The 22911-nt window shown below is 48.0% G+C and overlaps 1 protein-coding gene and 1 long non-coding RNA gene across 7 annotated transcripts in view; one reads left to right on the top strand and one right to left on the bottom strand.

Annotated features, from left to right (window-relative positions):
- The first annotated feature begins 1517 nt into the window (after window positions 1–1517).
- The window catches only part of RFFL (ring finger and FYVE like domain containing E3 ubiquitin protein ligase), a 62784-nt gene continuing 41390 nt past the window's right edge, over window positions 1518–22911 (top strand). For 2 of the 6 annotated variants that reach the window (XM_037066579.1, XM_037066573.1), the window contains exon 1: window positions 1518–1725. Coding sequence is in view for 2 of the 6 variants with exons in the window: in XM_037066607.1 (XP_036922502.1) it covers window positions 22794–22890 (97 nt within the window). In the remaining 4 variants the exon portion in view is untranslated. Of the gene's footprint in view, window positions 1726–2687; window positions 2861–21025; window positions 21087–22746; window positions 22891–22911 lie in introns of those variants that run through there. The other 4 variants (XM_037066607.1, XM_037066555.1, XM_037066617.1 and 1 more) reach the window with 4 other exon arrangements.
- Window positions 14111–17513, bottom strand: LOC119001297 (uncharacterized). Its single transcript, XR_005069538.1, has 3 exons — window positions 17226–17513; window positions 14670–14671; window positions 14111–14122 (listed from the first exon to the last, which is right to left on the bottom strand). It is a non-coding gene; the product is annotated as an uncharacterized LOC119001297 (long non-coding RNA).

Below are 22911 nucleotides of genomic sequence, written 5' to 3'. Positions count from 1 at the left end.
GCCCACGGTGGCTAAGGATTCCCCATGCAACCCTGGTGCTTTACAGTTTACTAAACTTAGCGTGTTAGCTCGTTAGCTTGTTTGCATCCTTGTACCAGTCTGTGTTTCAGGGGTGCGGAAATGAGCTCAGGAAGGGTAAGTACACCATGGGAAGGTACATAGCTGAGGAATGGTTTCATCAGCACCTCCTTACCACCCAGCCATTTTCGTTCTTCCACAGCCTTCCTCTGCCTGGGGTGTCCAACCTGCGGCCCAACACGAAATTGTACACTTACTTAAAACATTTTGAGGGTTTTTTTTCTGTATTATGTGTTGCAGTGTATTTAATGTGTGGCCCAAGACAACTCTTCTTCCGGGGTGGCCCAGAGACGCCAAAGCGTTGGACACCCCTGTGGGTATCCTCAACTTCCTGCTGTGAAACCAGCCAGTCCTGGGAAATGCTGGACGAGGGAGGTTCTATGGAGTGAGTGGGACAAGCACGGGTTTTGATACTGACAAGAACAAAAATTCTGAAATGTTTTAAATTAAATTACAGTGGGCTGGAGAGCAGAGCAGAGCAGTTAGCCTGTTAATGGCTGGGGGCCAGGTGACAGACTGCTCACATTCCTGAATGTATGTTGCAGCTTTGAATCAACATCCATCCAGGTGGCTCCTAAGCCCATTAAGATGAGCCATCGGATTTTGCACGTGTGCGACCTTCATTGCCTGTAACCAGTGGAAAGCAGTAAATATTTCTTTCTTAGACAGTGCTCCTGTCATAGAACTGCCCTGTCGCTTCACCGTATTCCCCTTCTCCGTAGCCAATGTAAATTCTTCCCAAACAACTTACATTTTTCTACCCATGTGTTATATGAAAAAGCGCCCTGTCAGCTCCAGGACAGCGGGGACTGGTTGTCTTTTCCACCCAGGGCTGCTGCTGATGGTGTAGATTTCATTCCTTAGGACCTGGTCCCGTAGGGCTCAATAAACCCTTTCTTTTAAAAAGGCTTTCGGCCACGGTGGTTAAGTTGGCTAATGATACCTCCCAGCTACAGGACATTGAATAGGCCAGTAAGCCCTGATGGGCCTCAGCTTCCTCCATCGTAATTTGGGAACCCTCGCCTGCAAACAGCGTGGTGAGGAAGGAGATAGGAAGGGTAGGCAACTTTCAAACTTTTTGTTATGAAACGAGTTCCGCGATGTTAAGGGACTCGCCCAAGGTCACCAAGCTGGCCGATGGCCTAGCTGAGACTCAGACCCGGACCCTCCACCTTCTCGCGCGGAGTTCGATAACGAAGGCTGGGAGGAGGGCGGACCCTCCGACACCCGCAACCGGCGCCCGGCCCCAGCTTCGGGCTCGGCCCGCCGCTCCTCTGGCGGCGTCGGCTCCGCCAGGGGGCGCGCGCGCGGGCCGCGCTGGAGCCCGCCGCCGCCTCGCCTGTCTCTATGGTGGCCCGAGCGCGGCGGGAGCTGCGGCGCGCTCCCGGGAGGGGGCGGGGCCGGGGCCCTCTGGGGGCGGGGCCACGCGAGGGGCGGGAGCGGCCGGGCCGGCCGGCTGGGGATGGATAGGGGGGGCCCACTTCCTGGGGCAGGCGGCGAGGATGTCGCGTCCGCCCCCCGGTACCCCTCAGCCGCGGAGACGCTGCCGCGGCGGAGCCTGGAGCCCCCCTGCCTGAGGCGCCCGCAGCCTGAATCCGGCCCCTCTCCTCCCCTCCCAGGTGCGGGCCGGACAGGCGGCCACGGCAGGTGAGGAGGCGGCGGCGACGACGACGACGCCGGCCCGCGGGGCGCCTGGCCTGTGGTGGGGTCCAGGGGGAGGCCGGGGCGGGGCGCTGCTGGGCCTCGGGCTGGCCAGGCTGTGCGGGCTCGGGCGCCTCCTCGGTGCCGAGCGCGGCCTGGGACTCTCACTGCCCTCCGCGGGATGGGAGCCTCCGCGTTGCTGGAAGTCCCCTTCATTGTGATCTGCACCTGTCCCATCAAAGTCCCCTCGAAGAAAGCATTCCCCCGGTGGGCGCCGTAACTGGGGCCGTGCAACCTCAAACATCTCCGAACGCCCCGCAGACCGGCAGGTCCAGTTTGTTTGTGCGGGGAAGACCCTGCTTTACACCGAGTAAACTGACCCAGGGACGCGGCCACCGGCCCCGCTTCCCGCTTCCCGCTGCAGCAGCCCTGCGGGCTCCCTGGGGGAGGAGGAAGGCAGCCGGAGCTGGAGGCGTGATGGAGGAGTTTTTTGGGAGTGTGGCTCTGTCCTCAGGGTCCCCGGTTCCCTCTTTTGGGAGTTGCCCGGTGTTTGAGAGGACGATGTGTGGGAGGTCGCCAGGGGCTGAGACGGAGAGGGAAGGGGGCGCCGCTCTTGGCTGGCTGACCCGGAGACATTTGACCAGCCGTGGGGAGGCCCGGCTAGACGGGCCGGGGAACCGGAGCCGCAGGCGTCCGGCTGCTCGGAGCTGCGTTTCAGGCTGGCGGGAGGCGAGAACGGCATCGTCCCCGCTTTTCGTTGGCCTGCCGTTCGTTCTAGGAAGGACACGCCGCTTGTGTCATCAAGGAAGAGTGTACCGCGCTCCTCCCAGCCTGTCCCAGGGAAGGAGTAGTGTTAGCTTGGAACTAGGGCTTTACCCACGACTGTCACTTTGCACGCTGGCAAAAGGCCAGTGACGAAGTGAACAAACGTCGCGGGTGCGTGTGGCCCTCTAAGAAAGCAGTCAGTACTGTGTTCATCCATTTTACAGGTGGTTTGGGGGACAGAGGAGACTTCGGTCACCCCTTTGGCTGCCACGTCTGTTTGGAGGAGCCTGGTGGTTTTCCCAGGGACAGTTCCAGTTGCTGAAATGTGGTCAGGGGTGGGGGGTCCCTGTATTGAACCACTTTTCTAGGAGTGGAGGTAGGCAGGACAGGGGGTGCTGGGCTGAGTCTGTATACAGAGCCGAGCCCCAGGGCTGGGAGCTGGCAGTAAAACTTCCTTTTCAGGGGGTTTCTGGTTGAGCACCCTCCTCTTTTTTTTCCTGGTTGTGTTCTCTTTCACACTCAAGGGAAATCGATAATGATGTGCGTTTGTGAAATTCTATCGAATCTCCTAATCTGGACTTCAGAGGGCAGTTCAAACGTTGCAGCTTGTTGGGAGGTGTTAAAATGTTTGATAATTGTGGATGGCGATTGCGGACTCACCTGGCGGGGCTAACTCGTAACGTGACTGTGTCTGAAGAAAGCGCGGTGTAACGTAGGACGCTCCCTCTTTAATGTCTGCGTCCAGCTGTGCAGGCCAGCTCACTGGGAGCTGCCATACCCGTCAGGTGGGTAGCTGCTGTCCCCACTGTTGACTCTGGGATCGGTGGCTGTAAATTCTCCACGTTGACTTAATTTAACCAGTTGCTAAAATGATACAAAATGAGAGCCCTTCTCAGAATGCTTCAAATTAATGTGTTTTCTTCTCCACCACTCCCCCCACCCCAGCCATCCCCACTTCCCACCCTCCATCCCAACCCCCTTGGTTTTGTCCATGTGTCCTTTATGCATGCTCCTGGAAACCCCTCCCCCAAATTAAGTTGTTTTTCAAACTTTCCCACAGTTCACGCCAGTTAACGTAACTCTTGCTTAGCACCATCTCATAGGAGTGCCTCTTTAAGGGTTTTTAAAATAGCAGTGGAAAAGGCATTTTCAGTTACCAGCATTTAGGAAGGCAAGGTAACAACAATATCAGAAAAGGACAGTGTTCCCCCTAGTTATATGTTCCGTGTGATGTTTGACCCAGCCAAACCCATCCGGAAGAGCACCTGAAAGTACCCACGTAAACCTGAGGTGTGTTAGAGGGACTAATGAATTCAGGTTTGTTTTTTTTTTAACCCAAAAAAAAACAATGAATTCAGGTTTGTTTTTTTTACCCTGCTATTGTTTTAGTGGCCGATTAGGGGCATCAGACTTGTACTGGGCATACTGTATGTTTTGGGAGGAAAGATGAACCTCTGCACCTTTGAATCGCGAAACCCCTGCAATCCAGAGCTAAGATACAATTTAGAGTTTAATGAAAATACGTGGTTTAAATTGCTGTCGAGCTGCCTCACGACCATTATTATTGTGTGGGATGGTGACTGATTATTAGTGTTCTTTGGTAGTTACTGGTAGTTACTTCTGTTTATGTAAGGAGGATTTTGGTAATTGTAATGCCAGTATTTTTATATCCAAACCCACAAACTCCCATTAATTGGTCTGGTCACTGTATTGTTTTAACTTTGTTATTCATAGAATTTTGAAACCCTAACACCTGTTGGGCCCTTAATAGGATATCCTATTATGGTGTATTTCAGGTGCATTTCAAGTGTATTTCACATGAAAGCCCTCTGGGCAGTGGGAACCCACATCCTCATGTTCAAAGACCTCAGCTGTCCCGGGTTCCAGGTTTTACCTGGTTTTGCCATGATCAGGGCAGTGGCTTTACCCAATCCTGGAATGCCATTCTTAATTTAAACTCATTGTCCTCCTTTCTGGTGGTTAAGACCGTCTTGAAGTTTCTCTGCTGTCTCTTACGCGAGTTGAATATGCCCCTTTTTGCTGCTTTTGGGCCTGCTAACATTCTGAATTTGAGCTAAGCAGTTGGTTAAGAGAGTCCTACTGTATATTTTTAAGCATTTTCCTTTTTTAATGCAAGCATAAAGTCTGCATTTCCTCTGGGGGAAAACTAGCTCTTTGGATTACATAGAAAAACAAAAGCTGTTTTTTTTCCAGCTTTCTACCAATGTGAAATCTCAACTTTGCCTTCCCCTCTGGTTTGGTCCGCGTAGGGGTGACCTGGAGCCGCTGGCAGAGCCCGAGGTCTCCTGGAGCCTTGAGAGAAGCTCACATTGTGTTCAGTGCGGCTTTAGCATGTTTTATTGCAAGGAATTCCCAAAAGTCAGGGTTTCTTGAGAGGCTCGGTACCCAGCAGGCGGCAGCTGAGTCGCTCCCTAGAAATACAGATTTTCAGGTCCCACCTCCCGGAGGTTTTGATTGAGTAGGTAAGTGATGACCATAATCTACATGTAAAAACCTCTTTGGCATTGGTCCCAAAAGCTCCCCAGGTGATTCTGATTTGTAGCGGGTTTGGAAGCCTCTATTGTGACTGTTTTATTGCTTTAAAAGTCTTTATAAATTGGCAGTCCCTTTAAAAGCATCGTGTTGTTCAGGATGTTTGATTTTTCTGGAATAGTCCACTTCCTGGTTGTGAGAGATAACAAGGTGCTTTTATAACTTTTATGTAAATTACTTCACTGAGCGGCCCCTCCCTTTGCTCTATTATCTCCAGGGTCACGAGGGAGGGTTGGTGAGAGTAGCTTTTCTTTATTTCCTGAGTGGGCGAATGAATGATAATGTGGAAATGACTGGAAGTCCATCTAGTTATGATCCGTGTTGGGCAGGAGCGATGCCTGGGAATTCTCCCCATGCAGGGTTGAAAAATAAAGGCAACTTGGCAGATATTTCATTTCTACGTAGTGGGAGTGCTTATTGAAAACCCTAAGACCTTAATTCTCCATCAAAGTTAGTCATAGGTACTTTGCTGAGTTCAAGGAAAGAAGAAAAACTGCTGAAATACAGAGCCATCTGCGTGAAAGCAGAACTGGGGAACTAAGTATGTTAGAAAATTAAAGTTGGGAAAAGCCTACCAGTTTAGGAAACAGACAGCCGTGGTCTGGAATCCAGCTCCCGTACCTCCTGTAGCAGAGGTCATAGCCTCTGTGAGCTTTGTTTGCTTTGCCTGCGAGGTGAAAATAATGCCTGGTAGGGTTGTTACGCGGATAAAAAGAGAAAAATGTGTTCTTTGTACATTGCAGGCAACTCAGTGATTGATCTTTTCTCCCACTTTCTTATAAGACTTTTATTCTGTAGCCTTAAGATGTCTTTCTAAATCCAGCCTTCTCTGTATCTTTATAGGAATATGTAGTCAGCTCTTTTTTTAATTTAAAAAACTTTTTCAATTAAAATTCACATTCAGTATTATTTTGTATTAATTTCAGGTATGCAGCACAGTGATTAGACACTGGTAGACCTCACAAGGCGTCCCCTCCCCACCGTGTTTCCAGTGCCCCCCCGCCCCCCCCCGACACCACACGTAATTACGATGTTATTGTCTATATTCCCTATGCTGTACTTGACATCCCCATGACTATTTTGTAACTTTCAGTTTGTACTTCTTAATCCCATCACCTTTTTTCACCCAGTCCTCCAACCTCCCCTCCCCTCTGGCAACTGTCAGGCTGGTCTCTATATCTGAGTCTGTTTCAATTTTGTTTGTTTGTTTGTTTTGTTCTTTTGATTTCACATGCAGGTGAACTCATAAGGTGTTTGTCTTTCCATCAGGTCTTTCAGAAGGCGTATGAGAGTGAGGACTAAAGTTCAGTAGAGAATATGGGTAAGAAGAATGAGTTATACACTTAAAACAAAATGTTTTAAAGGTGCTGCGTGCAGGCTTATATCCAGAGTGGCTGTCTGCAGGAATAACTTAACCCTGTGTGTGTTCTCCCTTGCGTGTCCGGGTACAGCCAGGGAGTCCAGTTCAGGCCAGGAGGTTGCGAGGGTAGCCCTATTAGGTAGCACCTAACATCCATTTCTTTCTTCCTTTTCCTTTCTCCCTTTTCGTCTCTCTTGTTTCTTTTTCCCTCTCTCTTCCCTTTCCCTCTTTCAAATTACCCTCCTTTCAACTTGCCAGTCATGCCACAATTACCGGAGGGAGGCCGGGCCCCTGGCTAAGAGGTCGCTTGTTGCTAACACCTGTCTCCCAGCTAAATGAATGGGCTCTTTTGTGGGCGGGGCGTTACAAAAGCTGATTAGAACCTTCTGGTTTGGACGCCTTATTAAAGATGCAGCACATGCAAATTACGACAGTGACGTGCCGCCGTGTTAGAGGTTTGTTTCTTAGACTATTTCTGTGTTGCCTTATGATGTTGGTTGAGTTTTTACATCCAAACCATGAATCTCTTTATTGCCCAAACTGGTTTTTATCGTATTGACTGGGAATCATTTGTATTCTAAAGAAATTCTACCCTTAGGGCCTTTGTTTTGTTCCCTGAATGTCTAACTATTGTGTAATACAATTAAAGTTTTGTTCTCTGTGCCACTGACATAATTAGTTTAATTTCTGCTCCTTATATATTTTTTTGTTGGCAGCTGGGAAATTAAAATACTAGATGTTGCCTAAAACGGCTTTTTTGAGGGTGATTTTACTGTCAGTTGAAGGGATGTAGGCCCCAGGGTACATTTTTAAAGATGTCTTATTCAACTTGGCCATAATAGACTTTCTCTGTATAGAATTAATGTATTAAGACGCACAATTGGCTATTTAAGCATTCAGAAGAGACAGTGTTTGGCCTTTTACCCTGTGACTGTATTTTTTCCTACAGCTCTTGAGGAAGTGTGTGTACTTGGGGGGAACCCCCGAGTATATTACAGCCACATGAGCACATGGACTTCTGCAGAGACCAGAGAACGGGGTGGTTTTCTGAGATAAGCCGCGTTATTAAGTCCCTCCCGGAGCCTCGCTGCTCTGTGCTGTTTAGATCGCAGCACTGGCAGACCTGAGGTGCAGGCGGGAAGGCTGTGATGCCTGGCAAATCCGGTTCACCGCGATTTTTCTGTGATACATTTCACAGAAGGGGCTCTAGTCTTCAGGAATAGAAGTTGCTCTCAAGGAGACTTTACATTTAATTACGCTAATCCGCACTTAATTTCCTACAGGGTTTTGGAGAGATTCTCTCACCAGGCTGCTGATTTCACGGAGTTATGACCTACCCGGGTTTTCATCTGTTGAAGCTGCTAACTTTTTCCCCCCTCCTTTAAGGGAAAGTGACCTTGGTCTGGTAATTTCTCCAGTGTCCTCTCTTACGAAAAGAGAAAGCGAAACTTGTTCTCTCAGCAGCCTTTTTCAGTGGCTGCTGCTCATGGGCTGAATTTGAATTTAAAGAAAATCTGTTGAGCAGTGTTACTTATAAAATCTCTTCCTTTCCAATGCTACGGGTTGGCGTATATCTCCTAGTGGGAGCATTGACATGCCTTTCCTAGAATCGAATATAAAAGTATGGTTTCGTTATCTCTGGGCTGTGGTGTGTGGTCAGGGCTCCCTGGGACAGCCCTTTGTCTCCACCAGGCCGGTTCTAAGAATAGGGGAAGCCCAACCTATTGGAACCTTTTGGAGCCAGAGTGATTTGCTGAAACATTTTAACTGCCTTGATCCTCTTTAAAGAAATGCTGCCTGGTCATCCTGAAACTTAACAGGAAGTTTGGCCAACTGGAGCCTCTGCTGGCCTCTGAGCGGTTAAACGTAATTAAGTAATCAGCGCCATTCCAATCAGTGACTGCTGGATTATGTTAAGAACTGGAGGTGGGTGGGGGGAGCTTAAATAAATGGATGGTCCTTCCCCACCCCGATCTCTGCTTGTTTCACCCCTTTCATTGGCTTTGGAAAGTCTTTCTGGGCTCGGTCCTGATCTCTCTCTCTCTCTCTCTCACTCTCACACACACACACACACACACACACACACACACACACAGACTTGCGGCTCATGAATCAATATACTTCATCCTTAATTAGACAGGAAAGCATGTTATCCCCCCACTGTTTTCTTTGAATCTAACCTGTATTTTTTATAACTTTCATAATGATTAAGATGTCTGCTTGAGAAGTAACCAAACCTCCTCCTCTGTCAACTACCGACTTTTTCCCAGGTCTTGAGCGAGTGAGCCCATAGCCGATTCATTCTATCCTTTGTGACCAGGTTGAATTATTATTTTCCGAGGCGCGGAAGTAGGATCACTAGAGCGGAAGCCTGTATTTGAAAGTGCTGGACGGAAGGAGTGCTCTAGGTGGGGCTGTGGCAGGTCAGCTGCAGTTCAGGCCCTTCAAAGAATCCTTAGTCCAGGATGGCTCTGGAAGAGGGAGACATTGGGAACTGTCTTCGCAGGTAATAAAATCCAAATTGTCCAAACAGTGAAAGTTGGAGAGGGAGAGGAACAGTTAGGGGCTAAGATTTTGTGCAAGGGGCACAGGGTAGGAAGGAAGAACCAAGACGAGGAAGACCACCCCAGCCCACAGTGGAGAGTTCTTAGTCCTTCAGCTTCTCTCGCATTTGCTTATCTCTGTTTCCTGTCTGTTGCAGTCAGGTACCATGCCTGCTCATCTTCCCAGGTGCTGATGGCAGAGTCTCCATAATCTTGCTGTGTCAGAGCAGGAGTTGACCCCGGTAGCCAGTGTTGGCTGCAGAGCAGGCAGGAGAGGCCTATCAGAGAATTCCCGGAGAACCTGTAACACAGGTGTGCCGCCTTCCCTCCCACCCCCACTGTGCGGTTGGACCCGGAGCCCAAGGTGACTCTGAATCATCGCGCCAACACCCACTGATCTAGCTCTGTGTTTCCCAACTCTGACTGTTGGCTCCGTTGCAAACCAGCAGCTGGGTAGTGACGGTGAATCAGCTGATTAATGGGGGGATACAAAATGGGGGCCCTGCAGTGTTACCTCCAGATGATCCTCATCAGAGCCCTAAATTTCATTCATTAAAAAAAGTTTGCCCTGGCTGGTGTGGCTCAGTGGATTATGTGCTAGCCTTCGAACCAAAGGGTCACTGGTTCAATTCCCAGTCAGGGCACACACCTGGGTTGCAGGCCAGGTCCCCAGTGGGGGGTGTGTGCAGGAGGCAGCGGACTGATACATCTTGCACATCGATACTTCTCTCCCTCCCTTCCCCCCCCCTTCCCCTCTCAAAAGAAATAAAATCTTTAAAAATATATTTTTTGCCTAAAATAACTTCTTTATCAGGGATTACATACAAATTGTGACCTTTTCTTTATTCCTAAAGGCATAAACAAGATTTCATTTTACTGCAATAGATGTCAAATTTTAGTGTGTGTAGGAATCTCCTGGGTGTTTAGCAGAAAGATTCCTGGCTCCTAGCCAAGACCTGTGGAATCGGTGTTTGGGGAGGAAGCTGGGGGTTTGATGTAGCTCTTCTGCAGACCATACTTGGAGAACGTAGTACCATAAGAAGGAACCGCATGTTAAAAACAGTAACATTGGGTTGGCCAAAAAGTTTGTTTAGTTTTTCCTGTAAAATAGAAGACACGTTTTTTTCGTTTTCACCAATAACTATTGATTTGGATATTTTGAATATGTCAGCTATCTCCCACGTGGTGTAACGTTGATTGTTCTCAGTATCTCGATTAGATCCCCGTTGACTTTGACCGGTCCACCTGACCGTGGAGCATCGTCCAGCGAGAAATGTCCAGCGTGAAACTTCGCAAACCACTTCTGACACCATCAATCAGTTGGAGGACGGCACCTTCGCCATACACTGCACAGATCTCTTTTTGCATTTCAGTTGTGTTTATACCTTTCTTGAAATAAGCATAATATGCTAAAAATGTGTATTTTCTTCCATCTTCCATGTTAAAATGGCTACACAAAAATTCACCAATTTTGGTACTTTTTTAAAAAAACGCATGCTGATATGACAGCTGTCAAAACACATTCTAACAAAATTGTTTTGAATGAAGTTAAAGCCAGCTGAGTGCGACTAGAGCCGTCTGATGGGAAAACCAAATGAACTTCCTGGCCAACCCAGCAGTGAGGTTGGAAAGCATGGATGTGAGTTATTTTGCAGACAAGAGTAGAGACTCAGGTGCTCCCAGGGTTTCCAGCTGATTAGCTGGCTCTTGCAGACAAGCAGTGAGGTCTTTTGACTCCTAATGTAGTGCTCTTTCCATTAGGTTATGCCATGGAAACCTGTTGGCTTCTCCATATTGGTTTCTTAATTTCCTTCGAATCCGAAGCCATAGAACAGTGAGGGCAAGGGTGCTTTGATAGCTTCAGAGCAATAAACGACTGAATCGGCCCTTCATAGTGTGAAAAATTAGTGCTTCTCGAACTACCTGTGGAAGGATCAGCTTTGTGAAGGCATCCCCCCACCCCAATCTGTTGCCAACAATGTAAAGGACAAGAAAAACAAGTTACCAGAGAAACCCTGCTCTGGAGCGCATGGCAGTGTCAGTGCTGTGAAAGTTTCTACGTGCTTAATGTGATTTTTTTGGTGTGCATCTTAGCTTGGACCTCCCTGGAGGGTCTGCAGCTGCGCAGGGTGGTCCTAGGTGGCTCTGCGAGTATCCCAGTCCCACAGGCCTTGGTCATTTTCTTCCCCGTGCTCCCTGTAACTGAAGCAACCAATGGAGAATTCCCGTTCCTCCTTGGGGGGAGGGGCCATCACTGGGTGGTTTGCTCGATCAGAACCATAATTTTAATATTTGGGGATTAGGTGAGGGACACTTACCTTTAATGTATTTAAGAAGAAATTGGTAAAACTTGCATTTGGTGCCTGAATCGGGAGGGAGATTTGCCTCTTTTAACCACATTTCTTGTCCTGTGACTTTAGTCGTAGTTCATAAAGGTGCTTGGGGGGGGGGATAGAAGATAAAACACAGGGGTGCGTCGTGTCTTGGAGGCACTTGAGTTTGTGTTTGCTTTTAGAAGCCTGTTATAAGTAGTTTAGGAATAAGCCTTAATTAGTTGGTGTGGCTCTAATGTCAAAATGAATTTTGGTTTGTAGCAGGGGAGAGAAGTCTCTACATGCATGCTTTGCCTCCTGGTTTCATTACTCGGTGGGTCGAAATGTTAAACTGGATACATTATTGGAGCTGTTCTTTGGTAGTTAAACAATAATGAGGCTGTTTGGGTGTTTGCAGGGAACACTGCTCCCTGTGCCTGGACTTTGCTCTGGGGAGTGCCCAGTTGCGCGGAAGGAGCACGAGTTCGGAAGTGCACGCTGCGGCCCGTGGCGCAGCTGTCTCAGCGGCAGGCTGCACGTCGGGCTTTGGACAGGCACTGCTGGACGCTTTCCGAAACGGCTTATGTTTTTGATTCCGAAGTGTCTTTGGTTGCCCCCTAAATAGTTGGGGAGCCTAGAAGTGGAGAAAGGTGTTGTATGTGTCTTGGTTATTCAAGTCAGGCCTTCTCTCTGTGAGCATCGCCAGGACAAACTCAATCTAACGGGTGGGGGGTGGGGGGCGACTGTTGTAGGACTGTTGACTCCCACAGCCTTTTCCCCCCTAGTGAAGTGACAGTTTCCTCCGTGAGCATGCTGTCAGGCTGTGTGCCCACCCGCAGGGGACTCCAGTGTTTAGAACCTTGATTAAGAAAGAAGGATGAGAAACACAAAGGAGGGTACAGGTGTTTTTGGGAGCCCCATGCTTGCTCTGTGAAGTCTCGAATTTTCACTTTGAACATTACGTTTGGTGACGGATGTTATAAAACCATCTTTACAAAACAGGCCCCTCTCTGTTGAAATCACATGTTGCCAACAGAGCTTGGGAAGCGTTAGGCGCACTCGGCAGGATTTATCTTGCTCATTGCGTTGCGTAAAATGGCAGTTTTCTCCTGAATGAAATTGTATGTGTTCTTCAGTGGGAGTTGGGGGAAGGCTCATTGGTGTAAGAGGACTGACGCTTACTTTGCAGTGGGACACTTCTCTGGGTCATGTCGCGCCTGCACAGAAGTTACCAGCAGTTCGGCATGCCTACCGTGTGCCAGGGACCACGCGAACCCATTCCATCCTCGCAACAACCCTGTGAGGCGCAGGGGCCGTTCCCTGGGTTCTGCAGAGGCAAAAACGCCGTGCAGAGCAGGCGAGCAGTGGGCCTGAGGCCGCAGGGGTCGAACCCCAGGGGTCTGGCCCTGAGGGCCCAGCTCTCAGCACCGGGCCGCAGCCGCAGCTCACCCGTCAGCCCGCGTCAGGATTGCTTTTCAGAGCAGACCTGCAGAAACAGGTTCCGTTCATACAGCGTGGGCTTAAATGACCCTTTTGTACTCAGGCCTCCTTGTGTGGAACGTGATTTTTAAAGTGATGTTAGCAGCACTTGTTGCTTGTTTTACTAGGTTTAGTTCTCTTCGCACTGAAGGATTGTTGTGCAGTTTTTTCCTAAGTCTGAGACTGTAATTCTATCTGTTATATAAACTAGTCACCCTTAAAATTGCATCGGGTTAGAGGAGAATTTATGGGTGCTTTTTGTTTTCTCTCCTTTCTTTTTTTGGAGTTCCTTGCTATTTGTCAGTATGTTAATAGGCCTTCTCAATAAATTGGTTTCTACAGAAGATATACATGTACATGCCTCGCAGGGCCTTGTGTGGAGCGGTAGTGGAACTGCTGGGGGGAGACTGACCGCTTTTAGGAAGAAGCCCTGATTAGAAAGCACTGAGAGCAAAACTCGGTTATCTGGGCTTTGAGCCATGTGTCCTGCTTTCGGCGTGTGGGAGGCCTGTGAGGCTGCGTTGGAGAGCCACAGAGGAAACAGCATTTGCATTTTTCCCACCGACCTCTCCCTCGCATTTTGAAGACGGCTGCAGAGTCTTTTGTCTTAAAAAAAAAACGTTTGTAGTAAGAAGCCCGTCACGTGTGAGGCGCCCTACTGGTAACCACGTCTGTCCCCGTTTATTTGTCTCCTCGGTGCAGTTGTCGATGCTTTGGACTCCAGGCAGGACACCTGCGGCTGAACGCTGAGCTGAGCCGGCAATGAGAGGTCATTCTGCAGGGTGGCTCATTGCTCAGTTGCAAGTACCTGGAGGGACACGGCACAGGTGCTGCCTGCAGTGTTTCAGGTGGTTTCGCTGATCCCTGCTTAGAGAATCTTTTATTGCCCCGTAGGGGGAACTGCAAACTAACATGAAGTGTGCTTTGCTTCACAAAGTTTTCACCTTCCTCCGTTCTCCGTAGTGGTCGGGCAGTTGAACGACTCGTTGCATTTTTACAGTCACGCACTTCCCTTTTCCCCAACATCCCTAATCCAGCGATGGTGAGAGAGCAGCAAACAGTGCCCTCCACACAGTAGGACTCTTAAAAAAATCTTCACCCCCGGATATGTTTATTGACTGGAGAGAGAGAGAGAGAAACATCATTTGGTTGCCTCCTGCAGATGCCCTGACTGGGGATGGAAACCGCAACCCAGCCATGTGCCCTGACTAGAAATCAAACCTGCAGTCTTTTTTGGTGCACAAAAGGATGCTCCGACCAACCGAGGTGCCCGGCCAGGGCCCAAACTATGAATTTTTGGTTAATTCTTAAGGAATTTGCCTCGATGAATATAGCCTTAAATATACTGAAAATTTGCCTTAGGATGGCCTTCACAGCTTCTTAAAATTGTTCTGTTTCATTTTTTAAAAAATATTTATTTATTTATTTTTAGAGAGATGGGAAGGGAAGGAGAAAGAGTGGGAGAGAAACATCAGTGTGTGGTTGCCTCCCATGTGTCCCCCACTGGGGACCTGGCCCACAACCCAGGCATGTGCCCTGACTGGGAATCGAACCAGCGACCCTTTGCTTCGCTTCACAGGCCCGCACTCAATCCACTGAGCTACACCAGCCAGGGCCTGTTTCATTTTATTCGTGAAGCAATCTTATGTACTTTCTTTCTGGTGCTATTAATTAGCTTACACCTTCCTCATTTCAAAATACTGAGATAGTTGCCCTGACCCTTGGCTCAGTTGGCTGGGTGTTGTCCTGTAACATGACAGGTGGCCAGTTTGATTCTTGGTCAGGGCACAGGCCTGGGTTGTGGGTTTGGTCCCTCTCACATCAATGCCTCCCTCTCTTTCTCCCTCCCTTCCCTTCTCTCTAAAAATAAACCAATAAATTCTTAAAAAAAATAAAATACTGAAGTGGCACAAAGAATGTATATAAAGCAGAAATGACTACTGTTGAATGCTTTGAGACATTGGAACTCTGTGTTTTGTATCTTTCTGTGTATAGAAGGGGTCGGCAAAGGTGGTGACAGTTCATTGTATGGAAAGTAATACAATAATTAAGAAATAGTAATACAAGAGTAAACTTGGTTTTCTGCACTCACAGCTGTGGACTGACTTGGCCTGCTGCTGTATGAATGTGTTCTCTGTACACACGTGCGTGTGTGTGTGTGTGTGTGTGTGTGTGTGCGTTCACTCGCCTGTTCTGTCGTGCCTCCTCCCCTTGCCTCCTGGTGGGTGGTGACGTATTATAGGCATTTTTCCTTATGACTTTTTTAAAGCACTTAATCGCTGGGACAGAGCCTGGGGTTCCTTTCGCTAACATTTTTGGGGGTTTGTTTTCTTATAAAAGGGATGAGAGAGATACCTTTGAAAGATCGAACTGAAATATATTTTATTCCTGTTGTAGGGGTTTGGTTTGAAATAAGGTTGTAGCTTTATTTGCAAGTGAATTACCAGAATTCTGGATGTTAGTATTGATCTATCCATTTGAAAAATAAAGAACACAAGTCTGATTTTGTGATGTGATCTCTCGCAGAACCTTGAGGGATGCAGAACTGAGCACAGCCATCTTTAGAGAGCGTGCGGCCCTTTGGGTGTCTGCTCGTCAGCTGCTTAGTCAGATGGAGTGTTTTCTTAAGTACGGCCTCAATGCACAGTTGGGTCTCTGTTTCGGAATCTCTCTCTCTGTCCTCTCTCCCTCTTCCATTACTTTGATTACCTTGATGGGACATTCAAGCTGTGCAGTCTTACCCCTTTATTCCACAGCCTACAGGAGCCAGTTTGAAGATTAACTGTAGGTGAACAGGTAACCTTATCTGCCTGGCGAGGCGGCGCCCGCCAAGGTGAAACACACACCAACAAAGGCCTCCTAGACTGGAGGACCCGAATGGGGGTAACTTGATCTTGTGGCATTTTTAGTGGGAACCAGGGTGAAAATGTAGCCAGTCTGACTTGTTGGAGGCAGGACGTGGGCATGGGGTGAGGGATTGGAGACAGAGGGAGAGAAAGTATGTGTGTGTGTGTGTGTGTGTGTGTGTGGAGGGGAAGAACCCCAAGGCACATAGTAAAGAAGAATTAGGAATTCAGGAACTATTCTAAGTGGCATTACAGAATCCTTGAATGGGAAGGTTGTCACTGAGGAATGGGACGGGAGTGTAACGCTCACTTCATTCTGAAGCTGTTGGGGGTGTGGGTGATGGAGTTTGGGGACAGGGTCTTTTCCCTGCCCTTTCTCCAGCAGGGAAAAAGGAGCCCAGGAGGACAAAAATGAAGAAATCGCTCTGTTTAGAAAACCACACCCATCAAATGGTTCCAAGATTTCCGTTGCCAGATGTTTAAAGTGAGCTGCTCAGGGTGCAGTTTGGCCCACACTGGTGACCTCTTTCCTCCCAGTGCTGTCCTCAGGTCCCCCGCAGACGGCCCAGCAGCCTGGACTCCTCCTCCTCCTCCTGCTTCCTGCACTCTCTGTTCCTGACATTTGGTTCCTGTTCCCAGCGTGTGGTGGTGCCAGAGGTAGGCCGTGCTGTGCCCTGGGTACCGGCTGCCTTTCTGAACTCCGAGGCACCGCACACAGGGGCTCACCGAGTGCTCACACTTACGTAAGGAGCAGATGCTGGTAACGGCCCTGGGGGGACGGACCCCAGGGAAGGACCCCAGGGACGGACCCCAGGGACAAACAGGGGTGGTCCTGCCGCAGAGCGCTACGCAGCGGCTGCGCCTCACGCAGGGCCTATTCCTGCATCTGAACGCGAAAGTAGCTCGTTAAAGATTAAAGGGACTGCCTGGTCCTTCTGGTCCCGAGATGGAACAATTCCTGCCGTGGCGACGGCCTTCATCTCCCAGGAGAGGCCATTGTATACAGCAGGTTTGTGCTTCCAAGTGGCACTGCGAGCTCGCGGTGGCTGATGCTGCGGTGATAAGTTGGCATCGGGGGACTCTCAAGACACTCGAGCTCTACGGCCTCCCCTGTTTGCATTTGTGGGCAAAACTGCCTCCTCAGGCATTCAGCAGCCTCTGCTCTCAGCCCCTGTCTTTGGGGAGGTTTTCTCCTTTGTGTTATTTGATTATTCTGTTGAGTCAAGTGAACTTTAATCTTCGCAGCCGTGAAAATCCCACAAGCCCCAGTGCTACGCCCCAGCTGCGAAGATGTCTCAGGGTAACAGGACCGCGGATGACGGTTCAGACCCTTAATGGCAGCGTGGGGGGCCCCCCCGCAGCGCATCACACCGAGTGAAGTGAGCCAGAGAAAGACCGGCACCGTGTGACCGCACTCTCACGGGGAACCCAAGGGACAAACTGAACAAACAAGGGAACTGGGGACAGGCTCATAGGTGGAGATCAGGGTGACAGCTGGTTGAGGTGGGGGGGTGGAGGGACTGAGCAAAAAGGGGAAAGGACTCATAGGCAGGAACAGCAGTACCGTGATTACAGGGGAGGAGGGTGTAAGGGGATTAAATGGTAATGGAAAAATACAACAAAGATTCTTTAAAAAACATCAAAAAACAAAAATAAAATCCTCAGAAGTAGTTAGGATAAATGTCTCTGGAGGCCTGAAGAAAATAATGGTCTGATGAACAACATAAATTCACTCGATTGCTCTGTTTTTTGGCCTTTTCTCGTGGGTTTGGGGACTGACGTCTGAGACATGCTTACTGAGACTGCTGTTCAGTTTGATGGTGTGTGGACAAAAACTTTGCAAAGAGCACGTTTTGCTTCGGGAACATAGCTCTGATCTGTCTATCAAAACAGGACCCAAATAGGACCGCCATGCGGTGGCGTCATGGTCACTGGGGAGGGGAAGACGCTCATTAGCGATGCGGACTCCGGAGGCTCCTGCACCTCGGCGGATTCGGGTCTGGGGTGCAGTGAGCGCCCCTGCTGACTCCCCAGCGCGCTTGGAGTCATCTTGGGTTCCCTGAAATTGCCTTCATTTCTCATGTTTAGTTTCTGTGATTTGTTGGATGACAGATGTTTAGTTGACATGCATATTGTCCTTTTTGAAGAGGAGGTTTACTAGTTAAAAACAAAAAAGGTTAGGGGAACCCAGGACGCCAGAGATTTGAGTTTGGCAGTGTCCCTAGTTTTTAGCATGATGAAGCAGCCATGGTTTTTTGGGTTTATCAGTTCACCACCTGTGAATCAGAAAAAGTACATGGACATAGTTAAGATCAATTTTGTTAACAAGAAGAAATATGCAATATCATTTAGGATGTTGTGAATGGGAGAGTAGGTGGGTGTTGAAAAAGTGGGAAGGGGACAAGATTAAGTAGTTTATAAATGGTAAAAAATTGTAAAGTTCAGCTGAATTTTAGGTTTTTTTTAATTTTTATTTTTTAAAGATTTTATTTATTTTAAAGAGAGGGGAAGGGAGGGAGAAAGAGAAACATCAGTGTGCAGTTGCCTCTCACATGGCCCCACACTGGGGACCTGGCCCACAACCCAGGCAGGTGCCTTGACTGGGAATCGAACCGGGAGCCTTTGGTTCACAGGCCAGTGCTCAGTCCACTGAGCCACACCAACCAGGGCTCAACTGAGGGTTTTGTTTTTTTTTTTCCAACTGAGTTTTAAATTACCGTGCAATATTTGGATACATACTTGTTAAGAGCAATTCTAATGCAGATAAAGCTAAAAACACCTCCTTGATCTGCTCCGATTGCAGTTCCCTCTTCGGCACATGTGTCCTTTCGTATCTTTCTCTATGTATTTGGCAATTTTCTATGGATTTGGAAAGCTACAGAATTCTGAGAAGTTAATATTTTTAATTCTCTTGACAACTGGTTTATAATGTTAATGTTTCAGAACAAAACGTGGGTTATCAATGACATTACATACTCCTGTTCACGCAAAACAATGGGTGTGGATGTGTGCACATTATATATATATATACCTATATACACAAAACACACACACACAGACACCTGTAACATATCTGTTGTGACCACCCATGAAAAGCGAACCTATGTAGCTTAGGCAGTGAATTGCTTGTGTGACTTCTAAGGTAAGGCATTGAAAGACCTTAAGTACAAGGCCACCATTATTTTTTAAATTTCCTGTACATATTTTTATATTCTTATAGTTTTTTATTATTTTATTTTATTTTTTAATATATTTTATTGATTATACCATTACAGTTGTTCTATTCCCCCCTTCATTCCCCTCCACCCGCACCCTCCCTCCCCCACCATTCTCCCCCCCTTAGTTTATAACCATGTGTCTCAAGTTCTTTAGATTCTATATTTCCTCCACTATTCTCTCCCTCCCCCCTATCCATTTTCTGCCTACCCTCTATGCTATTTTCTGTGCCTTCTCCCCCCTTCTCCTCCTCCCACTCCCCTGTTGCTAACCCTCCATGTGTTCTTCATTTCTATGGTTCCACTCCTGATCTAGCTGTCCTCTTGGTTTGCTTTTGTTTTAGGTGTGGTTGTTAATAACTGTGAGTTTGCTGTCCTTTCACTGTTCATATTTTTCATCTTCTTTTTCTTAGATAAGTCCCTTTAGCATTTCATATAATAAGGGCTTGGTGATGATGAACTCCTTGAACTTGACCTTATCTGAGAAGCACTTTATCTGTCCTTCCATTCTAAATGAAAGTTTTGCTGGATAAAGCAATCTTGGCTGTAGGTCTTTGGATTTCATGACTTGGAATACTTCTTTCCAGCCCCTTCTTGCCTGTAAGGTCTCTTTTGAGAAATCCGCTGACAGTCTGATGGGTACTCCTTTGTAGGTGACTGTCCCCTTATCCCTTGCTGCTTCTAGGATTCTCTCCTTCATTTTGGTCTTGGCTAATGTAATTATGATGTGCCTTGGTGTGTTCCTTCTTGGGTCCAACTTCTTTGGCACTCTCTGAGCTTCCTGGATTTCCTGGAAGTCTATTTCCTTTGCCAGACTGGGGAAGTTCTCCTTTATTATTTGTTCAAATAAGTTTTCCACTCGTGGCTGTTTCTTTCCCCCTTCTGGTACCCCTATAATCCAGATGTTGGAACGTTTAAAGATGTCCTGGAGATTCCTAAGCCTCTCCTCATTTTTTTGAATTCTCATTTTTTCATTCTTTTCTGGTTGGATGTTTCGTTCTTCCTTCTGGTCCATTCCATTGATTTGAGTCCCAGTTTCCTTTCCATCGCTATTGGTTTCCTGGACATCTCCCTTCATTTCAATTGGTTTAGCCTTCATATGTTCCTCTAATTTGTGACTATAATCAACCAGTTCTGTGAGCATCCTGATAAATAGTGTCTTGAATTGTGCTTCTGAGAGGCTGGCAATTTCTCGGTCGCTGAGAGTTATCGGCTCTGGGACTTTGAGTTCTTCTTGCGCCATCTTTTGGGCTGTTTGTGACTGTTCCGTAGCAGGATCGGAGCCCTAAAGTGTTCACTAGAGCAGGGCAACTAAGTCGCTGGGTTGTAACGTTGTATGTGGGGGCGGGGTCAAAGATGGACAATGGCTTCCCTCTGCCGCCTGCCGCCGTGGCCCCCACTGGCACCGCAGCCACCACCATCACCAGGCCCACGCGTTTCATCCCACTTCACGCAAGTGTGCCACCGCTGTCAGCCCTCCACCACTGGGTTCGCCCCCTGGGGCCTGCGTGGTCCGTCTCACTGTGCGACCGTGGTCAGTCTGCCCCGCACCCCGACTGGTTCCCGTCTGCCTGCGCGCCTAGGTCGGGGGACCTGTCCTGCCCGACCCTGCTCGCTGCTGGCTCCGCCTCTCTTACTGTCCCGGTTGAACGGTTCGTAGTTGTCGGACTTCTGTATAATTCTGTTTTCTGGTCTTTGGGTGTGTCCTATTTCTCCAAACCTTTGTTGTATTCAAACTTGGTTGTGGGAGAAGGCACAGTGTTTCCACCTATGCCTCCATCTTGGCGGAAGTCCTTATATTCTTATAGTTTTCATTTAATCTCATAAAACCTCAAGCAGCTGAAATCATTATTTCAAATTCAGCGTCTTTTTAAAGGTCTAAATGTGTAGTCCTCAGCCCTTGTAGTTTAAAGGAAGTGAGTAGGATGGAGCTGTGTTTGGGGGGAACCCCACACAGGGAAATGACCTTCGGTGCTGGCTTATCTCACCTACTGGGCGCTGTTCATCTCAGCAGAGTCAGCGAGTTCCCGTGTGTCTGGCCTTGTGTGGCTGTCCGTATAATTTACATTTATTTCCCAGGCGCAGTATCTCCGGGTTTTCTCTTCCTTATTTGCTAATACAGAATGAGTCAGAAGCTCCTAACCATGTTTTTTTTCCCTTTTGGAGGTTCCATACTCATCTTTACTGAATAGGCCTCGAGATGGCTTCCCTTAGAACCTTGTGACTAATCGTCCTCTGCAGCGGTGTTTTTGGGAGTGTGGTCCCCGAGATAGTGGCGGGTGACTGTGGTAAAGGTCCTTTATCATGTGAGAAGGACTGACAGACGCTGCAGGAGAACTTTCAACACCATTTTCTTTTTCCATGTTTAAATTAAATGAAATTTTTTATTTGCTGTATTTTCCCCCCAACACAGCTATTTTCTGAAAAGGAAGACACTGAAGGAGAAGAAGTAAATGAGGGAACATAAAAAGTAAAATAAAATGAATAGAAGGGGGGACATAAAGCCTTCCACAAGCTCAGTGTGGCTATCTTACTGCAATAATGTAATTAAGAGGAATTAGGTGATTGGATAAGTAACTTTTTTTAAACTAGCCCCTTGAAAAGGAATACAATTAAGTAGCATAGTTTTTTTTTTTAAAGATTTTATTTATTTATTTATCTTTAGAGGGGAAGGAGAGGGAGAGAAACATCAATGTATGGTTGCCTTTTGTGCATCCCCTGCTGGTAGTTAGCCTGCAAGGAACCAGCCTGCAACCCAGGCATGTGCCCTGACTGGGAATCGAACCGTGATCGTCTGGTTCACAGGCCCGCGCTCAATCCACTGAGCTACGCCAGCCAGGGCTAGTAGCGTAGTTTTTAAAACCCAAATTATGACGGCCTACATGTCTATTTTAATTGACCGAATAAAATAACGTTTGTTGAATGACCATCGAGTTGGCAGCTGCGTCCAGTTTGTGCGTGGGAGACCCTCCCTCGAAGGACGGGTGGAGCTGGATGTGGTAGCCTCGAATGACTAGGCTAAGAAATAGGTGATGACCGGGAGGAATCTTGACCAGGGAACAGAAGGGTCTCATATGAACTCTGTATTTTGTCAAATGAAAACAGAGAAAGCGAGGCCTTAATCTTTTGTTTTCTTTGTATAGCACCAATGCCAATTCTAGCCCATCAGGGCAAACTCAATAATAATTAGTTGCTGTTGATGACCCAGTCATTCTAGAATTGATTTTTTAAAAGTAAGCCGGCCAATAAATGAGAATTGACATAAACCGAGGGTTTTTTTTCTTTTAAAAGTGTTCACGCAGCTTTCACAGACTCTATATTCCCTAAGCGTCCAGTAGGTGGGATGGTGGATAGTTTAGCTTTCGTAGAGAGAAGGTGACAGCTGATGAAACAACCTCCAGTATTTCTGTCTTGATTGGAGAACTTGAGTTGTCAGAGGAAGTAGAGAGGCCAGAGGAGGCCTAGAGGGGAAAGAACAGTGAGTCCGGCTCGAGCTCACAAAAACACTCCCTAGTGACAGAACAGCCTTCGGTGACAGTGAGCGCAGGGTCCTCGGACCCAGGTGTTGTAGTTTGTAAATGCAGAGAGATTTCTTTATCCGCCTCTTGGGGGTGATCTTCAGAGCCGGGGCCCAGCTCCCTCCAGGCATCTTGCTGTCCTGATCCCCAGCTGTTCTCAGATGAAATTTCAGAAAGCGACCACTGGGGCTTTCTGGGTAAAGGTTCCAGAGTCCGCAGAGGGACTGACATTAGGGGAATGACGGTTACCTGTCCCCAGGAATCAGCAGTCAATTAAAAAAAACAGTGGGGCACCTCTTCTTTTCCAGGTCGCAGAGCACGGAGGTTGGCTCCAGCTGAGCTGTTTGGGAAGTGTGCTTGCCTGGCATGAGTCAGCACGGCCCTGGGTAAACCGCCTGCTCTGTTGCAATCTTGCTTACCAAAGATATGTCCCCAGGCGGCACCATTCACTTTGCCTGAAAGCCACTGCTGTTGGTTCCTGAGATGATCTCATCCGAATGTTGCTCCAAGGACTTCAGCCGCTGGAACTGGAGGCAGCTTGCTTTCTGTCTTGGCAATGTTTTGAAACAGGCAAAAGCAGGTAACCCCGGATTGTTTCTTA

This window comes from Sturnira hondurensis, unplaced genomic scaffold, assembly GCF_014824575.4.
Source record: "Sturnira hondurensis isolate 20B ecotype Veracruz unplaced genomic scaffold, ASM1482457v3 Scaffold0001221, whole genome shotgun sequence".
Lineage (NCBI taxonomy): Eukaryota > Metazoa > Chordata > Mammalia > Chiroptera > Phyllostomidae > Sturnira > Sturnira hondurensis.
Note: the sequence above shows the minus strand (reverse complement) of the source record. Positions and strands in the feature narration are given on the sequence as shown.